We start from the raw sequence: 11602 nt of genomic DNA, 5'->3' as shown, positions 1-11602 counted from the left end.
CTGATTTACCATAAAACCTGCATTGTACCTGATGTACCAAACTGATAAGCAGCCATTCAGTATCCAGCACCAGCCTCTGGGATTTTGTTAAGATATGTGTGGTAAAGCGAAGATGAGCAAATATTGTCTAGTTATTTTTTACTAGATTTGGGGCACTAGTATTACAAAACGCTCCTCAAAACTTATAGCTGATCGACTGAAGGGGCTTAGAAGCCCCGCAGGGCTAGTTGATTTCTACCTTTGAAGTGACACACGATTTGCACTGCAACCATTGTTTCTAACCATTTCCCAAATCTTCAGATACAACTCTTACCATCTCTTCCTAACTTGTATTCAGCCGCCTTTTGCCTTAGCAAATAGTTCCACCATAACATATACTTTCCTATGTTACTTACTCCCACATATGGTTTATGAAATTGAATGAAATGAAATATTTAGTTTAACGTCTCACGATTGTGCACCGAGACTATGGGAAACGGTGATGATGAGAAATGAATGAAATAGTGGAATGAAGAAAGTGGGAGGAAACGGGAGAACCCGAGAAAACCCACGCACACGGTGTTTGTCCACCACAGAGTTCATTTGGCGCGAGCTGGGTCGAACCTGGGACCCCAAGCACCAGAGATGAACGCTCTACCTCTGAGCCACTGCGGCCCCATATGGTTTATGAGCTTAAACAATTATATTACCGTTTCACTATTTTACTACTAATATTTTTCGACCTATAAATTTTACTTTTGGTAGAGCCGTCTGCTAAAGTTAACCCGCCAAGGTGTTAGTTAGCGAAATTGATGAACATGGATTATTTCCATTAAAACTGCTTTCATCATATGTTTTGTGTTTCTTTTCTGTTGTGAAGTGACTTAAGCAAACACAACAGTGTTGCACTCAAAAGCAGCGCACCAGAATCTGCCTTTTTACAAATTTTAACCGGACGTATCTCATGCAAATTTCATCATAATGTTGAAATTTGCAAAGACGATGCAATGAAACCGTTTAAAGGGTACTGTGGAGGCTTTTATTATTATTATTTTTACGTAGCTTGAGTTACATCTCTCCACTATATTAATGTTTAAATTAAAAGTGGTTTATTTACTTTACGAAATGCAGGTCTACCTGAGCGAGCGAACGGGGCTAGAAGGCCCCCGAACATATTTGCGAATTACAACTACAAATAATAGCCGAACCCCTTCAAAACGCAACGGAGGTTGAAAGGTTAGAATTTCCAAATATCGAGACTGTGAAGCGTGATTCGGGTTATCAGGCACCAGTGACGAAAGATTTTATGCGAGGAACTAAAGTCTTAATGAAATTCAATTAGGGGGTTGCTTTTTGTTTCTCCTCCAGTCTTTTACGGTAGCGATTTTGATTTTTAAAAAAAGCAGGGTTGGCTGGTTTAAACCAAGGTTTAAGCCAGCTGTTTGTTAAAAAAAAAAAAAAAAACAACTGGTTTAAACCAAGAAACGAAAACGTTCGTAAAAGTGTAAGTGTTTGTAAAATCTTGATGAACACACATTTGTGGGTTATCACGTTTCACTCCCGTATATTATTTGTATTATATTCAGACCTAAATTCCCCATTCATTACTCAAAAAGATTATACTACAAAAGCAACTCTTTTTATGTAAGTTTATAAATGTTTTTTTTTTTTTTTTTTTGTAGTTGTTATTGTTATGTAATTGCAATCAAAGAAACATTCTAAATTTTGTTTTGTTTCAATGTTTACTATTAATAAAATACAACGAAATTCCGTACTTTGTGTGTGTGGGGGGGAAGGGTCATACAGACCCCACGAGAGGCATTTAGTGAAATGAGAAGTATCTTCGATATCTATTTATGTATAAATGAGTCTGAGCCAAAGTGGACCCAAATAATTCGTATCTTTGTGATATGCAAATTAAGTCGTTGTATTTCTTTAATTTGGACCAATATAAGTCGTTGTTAACTAACTTGAATTAAATTAGTTCTTCTGTACTCCGTAGTACTTTGAAATTGTCCATATGTAATTCAGTATAAAGGTTTCACTTGTGTAACTGTTTATCTTTTTGTCCTTCTGAAATGACTCTTGAGAGCTATATTAAGAAGCATGTAAAGATCAGTACAACGTATTTTTATCAGGATTCCTTAGTGAGTGAGTCGGCAGACGTATCGCATTTGTGGCCAATTAGTCCTGGTTCCGAGTTCAAATGGAGGACAATTTCTATCGGATGTAACTCGAGAAGCAGTTTTTATTCCGCTTTAAGCTTATGTGACCCCTTCCAGCATAACCCGGCTGTTGCATAATAACATCAAGGCGAAACAAACTTATTTCTGTCCATATATGATATGAATATATAGAGCAAATTATTTAAACCAAAACAACCGTTTTTTTTGTTTTTTCAATAAAAACCATGGCTTTTGCCAACCCTGAAAAAAAGTGACTTAGTTGCGTTACGAAATATAGCTGAGCGAGCGAAAGGGGTGAGAAACCCCGCAGTTTTTTTTTCTTTCTTTCATTAGCACAATGGTTCACTGAGCTGCAGTACCAGTTCCGGAGTCATGGATCGAGTTGGGGGAAATACTAAATGCCATCCCAGTTAGGCAACTGCATTCTTCACGCACTTTATTGTATTTTATTCGCAAAATACGCAAACCTAATTTAATGCTAATATATTAAAATATACTAGTTTAGATTTTTTTATGACAACGATTTGTAATATAAGAAAAGATAAAAGTATTGCAGTAACTCAAATTGTAAAAGTTGAGCGAGGGTTGTATTCTGAAAACAGGAGGAAAAGAGAAAAACAATATCTGTGAAGGGTAATATTGGATGGAACAGGTTACCTTATTCTTTATCTGCACGGTGTGATTTACGTAAAAGTGGTAATTCGCAAATATAATCGATAAATATGGATGACTATCCCAGTCATGTGTTTCTTTTATTTATATATTTAGTCAGCTTAGACAATAGGTCTAGTGAGCATTTGTCCTACACCCGCCAGTGAGTGATGGAAGGCGGTGTTGGATGTAAAAGTAATGGAGAGCTACAACGTATTGTGCTTACTGCTCATAAATCCTTGTTATTGCCAGGGTTGGCAGAAACCATGTTTTGTCGAAAGAAAAGAATTTGATTAAACCATATTGTTTTCACATTGTTACTTTTTGTTCAAATTGATTTCTTTATTTATTTAGGTTACCTATAACTAAGTTTGTGTAGCCTTAACATCCTTATGCAACAGAAGGTTGATGAGCCCTTTCACAACATAAAAGGCTGTTCCGAAAGTAGACATCAATAAAAATGACGTAATAAAGTTAAGTCGCGCTTAAAATACAAGTTTTCGTAAAAGGCACCTTGTTCGGTTTGGTGCAATCAGTACATTAGCATAATTACAATCTGAGTTTTTACTAGGGAACAACAGAATTTGGGCTTCGCCCACTTCACTTTATTCTAATACGGATAGTATTCTGTGAATCGGGATTGTCCAGTTTCAGTACAGAGCTGGGCGGTATATATATATTTTACATCGAAAAGCTCCCGCTTTGATCGTGCCGGTGTGATTTTTCATAAGCAGATATTTTGCATATTAATTTTCCTAGGGTTATGCCCTAGGCTAAAGGAGACCGATGATAATAATAAGTGAAATGAAAGAAATGTAAGGAAATGGGGAAAACCCCGAGGAAATCAACACATATGGTGTTAAAATTTATTTTATTGTCACTGTATAATAGCCAGTTCGCTAAAACCGACGTTTATTTCTTAAAAAAGGCTGGAACTTTAAAATTAAAACTGAAAAGTCCAATTGATAAGATGTGGATGTAGCCAATGAGGTTTCGCAACTTCTAGTTCTGAAACTTAGTCGACTATGATCCTGCCAAATTCGGTCACCAAATACCTGGGACAAGTTTTTTTTTAAAAAAAAAAAAAGCTCGCTCACCTCAATAATCTGTAGAGTGATTTCACTTGTGCAGTTGTCTTTCTAAAATAATTTAAAATATTCACAAGTACGCAAGATTAATATAACACATTTCTATCAGGTCTCCTCTGTACATGAGTCTACAGCAGGGGCGGATCCAGGACCGACTTCTGGGGGGGGCGGTGGGATGTCATACTGCTACTTTTAAGGGCTCCAAACTTTGGGATGGGTTTTATTTATATATATAAATTAAGAAAGTTTCCTCTTTTGGGGGGGGCGATCGCCCCTCCCTGGATCCGCCCCTGGTGTACAGAGGGTCGAGCTAGGTCTTGGGTTCGGGGCCAGGCGGAAGACAGTTTTTCTTGGGTGCAAACTGGGTAAGTGATTTGATCCCACTTTAAGCTTTAGGTTCCATCCTTCATAAGGTCTCCGCTGTTACATAAAGATGTTATGGACAATCTGGGCTTGGAGTGTAGGGTCTCTCAGTAGCATGGCTATATGAGACGTGCAACTACAGCTTAACGTGGAATCTGAGTCACATGAGCACCCATCGCGAATTCGAGTCTCCCGCATCAAAGGCGCGTACGCTAACCATACAGCCATGAGGGAGCTTGCTAAGGTCAAACGAAATTAGTTCTATTCACATGTAATCTAAATAATTAAAGCAAATCAATTTAAACCAACAAACCTGGTTTAAACACTAACAAAAAAAGTCTGGTTTTAAACTCAAAGCTGTTTCTGTTTTCAAACATGGCTTTTGCGAGCCCTGCGGAAATTTCAAGCATTGATTTTTTTCACTAAATCTAGGAAATGGAAAGAAAGAGAAAATCCGCAGATTGCATATCTTCGAGGCATTTACGAAGACGGATAAAAGAAGTGACAGATGAATTAATGTTAACTATCTGTGAGAAGACTGTATCATCAGATAAGGAAGTTAATATTGAATCAAACAATGGAACGTCCCCGATCACTGGTTACGTGTCAGCAAATGTTCGAGGTAATACTTTAGTTGTGGAGGAACCCCTATATTCTTCACAGAGGCTAACATATGATGAAAGCATATCGGGAAGTGGATTGTCTTCAGAAGAAAAGTTAGACACTATTGGAACGTTCAAGACGAATGATAACCAACCAGTAGAGGAATATAACGGAAGATCACCGCTGGAGAATTTCCCTCTTCAAACACTGGACGACCTCTATGAGTGTGAGAGGAGGATTGCAAATGATCCAGCATTTAGGAGACGTTTGGTATGTTTAGCTCCGTATTTGTTGAATATATTTAGTTACGAGAAGAAAATGTATGTTTTCTTAAAAACGACAAATATAGGGTTGCCACCTACCGCGAAAAGCCAGTGAGTTTGAAGATTCTGGAAAAGTCAGGGATTTCTTTTTTAAAAAACGGGAAATTTGAGCTTAACTGAGAACATAAGAATCACTGCCAAACCAGTTTGTTTCTGTATGTCTTATTGTAAAGGAACCCATACTGTTCTTATGGGTGAGACAGATAGTATCCCCATTTCTGTTGGCTGAGCACTAAAAGAAGTAAACTATTACGTGATTAAAAGAAGAGCGGTAGTTCGGTTCTCCTATGTTATGCATATAAATTATAGGTAACAGGACATGTGCGAGTCATGTACATTTGTCAAATCGAAGAATTTTAACTTACAATTGTGCAGTTTTTTACTACTCATTTTTGTTATGCTGGTGGTCACTTTTAAATGTATAACGAACGTTTGTGGCGTAACTTGCTTGCAGTTTTAGGTCCCATGCTGTGAAATTTTAAATTTAAATTAGAGTAGTAACAATCAGTTTTTCAGTTCTTGTTGTTGATCATCATCTTGAAATTTACGTTTTCCTTTTAGTTTAGGTTTCTTGTAATTTAAACGTGCATACAGAGGTAGACTACTGTATTTTTGTGGTGCACTAATGGTAATGTAAATTGTGCTAAGCTTCAGACTGAAAGTTGCCAAATAGAGATACATATTTATGACTTCTGTAATCTTTAAAATATTCTTATGCTTCTACAATTCCTTACTTAGCTCTTCTTATCCACTATAGTATAGCTGAAGTGTATTATTTATTTTCAAAATTCGAAAGTACCCATTTGAGTAACTTAGTGTAAAATTTTGTGAGAAAACTTGGAGTAAGGGAGTTTTGAAATCCCAAAAGAGTAGCCAGCCTCAAATATGTTTCTAATTCAGTTTTATTAACGATATGTGTATGTTTAAGATGTAGCAGGCCCGTTGCCACAGGAGACTACGAAGAGCTAAGACCCTTCTAGAACATTTTTTAAAAACGTTGATCATGGTTACATATGTGCTCAGCCAATATGTTCTAAAAGAAACCTACATACGGAAAAAAATCATCAATAAAAGAGGCATTTACCATACCTACAACAGACAAATCAATCAACATTTTTCAAAAAACAAACCACAAGAGACACCAAATGAAACTAATAAATCTACACAACCAGACAACCGGCTTGAATGTGTCAGATACACCTTGAGTGCCTAAAAAATTTGCTTTATTTCTTTCTTTTTTATCTTGATTTAATTTCTTTTTTTTTCTTGTCCACAACGTCGGAGACAAACATTTAGCCGAAGCGCAGTCTTCGAAAATTTTTTGTTGTGCGATAAAGCTTAGTATGTATCGTGAATATAATGGTATATGTTCTCGCTATGTGTACAATATATTGAGTATTTTTTGGTGTTTCTTAATGTCCGAGAAATATTTATAACTGAAACATTGAAAACAACCAACTTCGATAAGAATGAAGTATACTTTAATGTGTTAGTATCGCTATTGTAATTTAAATACTTTTTTCAAAAATAATTACAAAGAATACCTCTAAAAAAATTTTATGAAGTTCATAACGTTTAAAGTGCTAAGACCTGATAATTCCTGAAATTACCAAGTTTGCAATCAATAGAATTTTATATTTGTACTGTGATAAATTTGGTGCGTAATTTAATGTTAAATGTTATATTTCAGATTGCAGAGCTCCGTAAGATAGGGGGTACTAATATTGACAGTATTGTTACGAATATAATGAAGCGAATTCTAACCAACATGTTAGCAGCGGAAATAAGTTGGACAGGCGGAAAGACGAAGACATCATTCTCAGCCCTTGCACTTTGTGATGTTCTTACAGGTAATATGTTATGATTTATTATATATTTTCTTTTATTATTATTTAATACGATTAACTAGAATTTGTATGTGTTTCCACTCGATTCGACCATCCACCACAAAAATTATCCAGAGGTTAGTATTGTAAGACAATTCTCCGAAGTAATTTGTTCACAGAGCTCAGTTTTTCCAAAGAATTTGTATGAGAAAATAAATGTCGATATGTTTCGAGAATTTAAATTGAGGATTGTGAATTTAGTATTTTATACCAGCTTACATAAAATTATTCTCTTAGTTTCTTGATACTCACTACTTGTTTAATATCATAATTGACTTTTCTTAAAATTTAATGATCGTGAACTGTTGTTTCATTCTATTTTAAAATTTATTTTTGAGAAAGAAGAATGGATGGTAGATTTTTTTTATAATGTTGAGCAGATTGCGTTATCCAGGAGATTTTTTTTTAAATCATGGTATAGTACACAAATATTTCTCATGTTTTGAAAAACCTCTAAACTTAGTTATAAGGTAGAATTACAAGCTACCACGTGTGTGAAATGCTTCGTGATTTTAAATAAAATTAGGATATTGTTTTTGAAATACACTAAAGTCCTACAAGTTATGGGTTAGCGGTATAGAACCACTTCATGTGTTGCGGAAAACAAATATAAATGCACATAGCACTCGACTTGTGTTACTTGAACTTCTGTAAAAGGTCATTGACCGTGATGTTGCTTCTACGACGAAAACTATCAATGTGTGTTGCTCTTGATAACTGCCAATATGCCGGATAGCCATACTGATCATGATCCCAGTTGATACGAACTGATGGTAGAGTGCGTATGTGGCGGAGACTCTAGACGCCGTAGACTCAAGTTATCAACAAGGCAGTTACAAGCTTGTGGCCTGTAATTATGTGGTGCGTGTTTTTATGGCATTCTTGGATCCTCGAGTCCGATTGACCTAGACAATATCAGCAAGCCAAAATTATTCGCGATTGGTTTGCTGAGCATTCTAAACGATGAATCGGCCAACTATACTGCTAGACATAAAGTTAATAGAAACATGTACGATATCATCGTACGAACCATTTGTGCACACGTTTTACTTGCAACAATCACGTCATAATAGCCAACAACCAAGACTTTATGAAGGATTTCCACCGACTTGTCGAGTCCATGCCATTCCAAGTTGCTGCACTCGCCATGCTCGAGAAGGCATAGCACGATATACCTATTATCTTTGTATCCCATAACTTTTGGAACCTCATTTCACCTATTGAAATGCATGTCAAATATTTCATATTCCTTCTTGTTATAACACATATCTATTGCAGAAATTTGCCAGTTTTTCTCATTCAGAAATATTATGTTTCCAGAGACAGTGAGGCAAAACGCGTCCAGCAAATTTGCTACAGATGCTGAGATCAAAAGACCAGTTCAAAGCTGGCTTCGTCACGCAACGGAAAGAATGAAAAGAGAGAAACGTAAGTAACATATTGACACTTTTAGGTTTGTAAATTGCTTGCTCTTGCTTAGTCGACGTGGTGAACGGAAGCTTCAAGCAATCAATTATAATACAGAAAATTATTCTGTATTATAATGTATTGTTGATGTCGCACCAAAGACACCATTGTGCGACCCTACTTAATAGTTCAGAAAAGTCGTTGTAAAATTAATAATACAGTCTCTTTGCATGTGTAACGCACCCGCGATAGGCATGGAAACCCATTTACGAAGTGGGATGTGTCTACTAAATACGTTTTATGACTTTTAACGCCAGTGTAGATGGCTATTGTAATTATTATAGTTCTGTATTTTTATCTTCATACAGGTCAGGCAGTCTTCGTTTTTAATGTTGTTTTGCCATGTCCCAAGAAATCCTACATGATATACTTTCACATAAACTATAAACATGCCAAAAGGCTGCTTGGGGGCGATCGTCCTTCGGGATTCTTCAGGGTGTTTACTGGAGTTGACTTCTTGACTTACAAATTTTCAAAACACCACCCTGGATTTAAAAAAAAGGTCATTACTATGATATTCAAGAAGCTGTAAAATGTGTTGATAAAGCTAGTTCTTCAATATTCTGATGGAAAGAATGCATAGAAACTAGTGGGTTAAACAAACAAAAAAAAGAAACACTATTGATTTTCTTTCTCAAATTACCAAGTTCTTTCAATGTTTGACCAATTAATTTTATCATCACCTACTCCCAGATAATGGGACTGCCATCTTGAAGGGTCTCAAAGGAAATCTTTACATTTCTCCAGTATTAGACAATAATTTCCAGTACATTCCAATATTTCCAGTATTTCAAGTACCAGTAGACACCCTGTTCTACACCACAGTTGATTCACATTATCTTCATTGTGTGTGTGTGTGTGTGTCCAGCGGAAATCTTGTTCTTTTTTGTACGGTTCGGGTAATTTTTGATCATCCCATTGCAAATACTTGTATCAATATTGTATTTTGTTTATTACTTAGTTGCTCCTTTCTAACTTCTATCTCAAGGTTTGTAACAAAGTAATGCTAGTAATTTGGCTTCATATGTTCCGTTTTCCACTTTTTACATGACATCTGATACAAAAGAAAGTAAATGAATTCACTGGATAGAGTTTTTTTTCTTTCATTGAAACAATTTTTTACTTACGTCAAGGGATAGTAATGTTCAACAATGAATAAAAGAGACAAACGTCATTATCCAAATCTCGAACTGGAATGTGTGTGTGCCTCGATTGCCCTGGACAGTTATTGTGCTGCCAAAATGTCTTAAGCCGTGGCAAAAATGCGAACTAAAGCTCACACCCTCACACACCCACGCGTTGAGCCAATAAGGGTTCAGCTGTTGCTAAGCGGGAGAAAGCGAGTGGAATTCCTTCAGCCGATAGCAGCGCTTGCAACGAAAGACTGGGGATCAAGTCAATGTGGTATATTTTTAGCTATGTTGCTTGTCTTTGCCTTTTGGCTTGATTACTGATTTAAAGGCTAACTTTATATATTCATCGCTATGCGAACTAAATCCAAACTTTGTGTGCTTTCTCTGCTTTTTAAAGTTCGTTGTTGGTTTATAATTAATACTTAGTATTATATTCACTTCTTGTCAGAAGCGCGACTGATTCGAAGCATCACATGTACTTACATATTTCTAGCGAAAAGATTTTTCAATTCAAGCAAAACAGGTCTCATTGTCTTATGACTGGATCATAATAATAAAGCGAGTAATTCCAACAAGTGTCATCTCCCTACTACTTTCCATACATCCATACGTATTTAACGTAATTATTAGATTTTTCTGTGGCTAATTTTTTTTATGAATATTTGCACTCACTTCGACTTTTAACAGAATTTTTCTCCTTTTCTATTTTGTAGGGAAAGGGGATGAACAAAGCGCGATGTTGACTGGCAAATGAACACACATAAAGTGCGATGTGACTGAAGCCGGGATGAACATGAAAATGCTCACATTATAAAACCCTAGATGTATATTTTGAAAGGGTTATTTTGAAAAAATCCCTTCATGTATGATAGCTTTTGAATAAAAGATTGTACGTGTGTAACCCATTTGTTTTATTAAGCATATCTTTCTTTGCTACACAGATGCTAGATAACTACGATCCAAACGTGACCTTCGGTTATTAATGATTAATTAGGTTCATGTTTCAGAAAAGGCAGTTTTTTTTTTCTAGTTGAATCATGTTCCATTCTTATTTTCTTTCTATCCCTTGAGGAGAAATTTACAGCTGAACAACACTAAGTTAGTTATTATTACAAGTAATGTGGAAAAATACTATATGCAGATAACTTATATATTGTAAATAGCTACATCTTCGCTCTTATCATTTCGCATAGTCCCATATATGACTATGTTGAATCGTACAGATCACTTTGTCACAAGGAAGACGTCTGAAGGATTTGATGATGATACAATGTGGCGTCAAGCATCCACTGGCTACATTTTGCAGTTTATCCCGCCAACAAGGAGATTGTCCAAAGGCACCGATTGATATATTTTCTCACGAAATTAAAATTTACCTAACCATAGCTAATATCATTGGAAACGTTACTTTGGTAATAGAGAGTGCAAGTCAACGAGTCAAACATTTGCTTTTGAAATGTTTACCTATAGCCTTAAAACATGTACCTGACGGGACCCACTGGGACTTTGAAGCGGAAGTTCATGTACAGGCCACCCTGTGGTACTGCACGATAGCTCTATCGGTAATTACAGAGTGAAGCTATTGGTTATTTTTAGGCTCTGGCTTTTCAAAGGCTCCTCTCAAGTAGCTACACTTGAAATGACACATATTCCGTTTGATTTGCACTGTACATTGTGTTTGCAAATCTGAAACCAGAGCCTGAAAACAGTCAATAGATTCACATCGTCATTTCTGGTGCAATGCTACACGGTTACACATGAGCTTCCATTTGAAGTCCCGTAGGATTCTCATCAGGATTTCACGGATGTCTCAGGAGTCCCACGGGATCGTCCCGGGATTATCCCATTCGCGTACGTGGTTCTGCCTGAGGATATCCTCTGGTTTCTTACGGGATTCTTCCTGCATGACTCCCGCTGGAGTCC

The 11602-nt window shown here is 36.3% G+C and overlaps 1 protein-coding gene across 1 annotated transcript; it reads left to right on the top strand.

Annotated features, from left to right (window-relative positions):
* The first annotated feature begins 1780 nt into the window (after positions 1 to 1780).
* Positions 1781 to 11108, top strand: LOC145666369 (uncharacterized). Its single transcript, XM_081733541.1, has 4 exons — positions 1781 to 5140; positions 6884 to 7043; positions 8400 to 8507; positions 10393 to 11108. Exons 1-4 carry the CDS (start codon positions 4703 to 4705, stop codon positions 10431 to 10433), a joined length of 747 nt encoding a protein of 248 aa, XP_081589667.1. The 5' UTR covers positions 1781 to 4702; the 3' UTR covers positions 10434 to 11108.
* Positions 11109 to 11602: the final 494 nt, after the last annotated feature.

Source organism: Thermobia domestica, chromosome 12 (genome assembly GCF_964235325.1).
Source record: "Thermobia domestica chromosome 12, izTheDome1.hap1.1, whole genome shotgun sequence".
Classification (NCBI taxonomy): Eukaryota; Metazoa; Arthropoda; class Insecta; order Zygentoma; family Lepismatidae; genus Thermobia; species Thermobia domestica.
This window is presented reverse-complemented; position numbering and strand designations above follow the sequence as displayed.

Bases quoted from the DNA above. Each gene is read 5' to 3' on its own strand.
- LOC145666369 (XM_081733541.1), top strand. From the start codon at position 4,703: ATGGAAAGAAAGAGAAAATCCGCAGATTGCATATCTTCGAGGCATTTA. The intron at 7,044-8,399 runs GTAATATGTTAT...TTATGTTTCCAG, and splicing joins ACTTTGTGATGTTCTTACAG to AGACAGTGAGGCAAAACGCG. The intron at 8,508-10,392 runs GTAAGTAACATA...TCTATTTTGTAG, and splicing joins AAGAATGAAAAGAGAGAAAC to GGAAAGGGGATGAACAAAGC.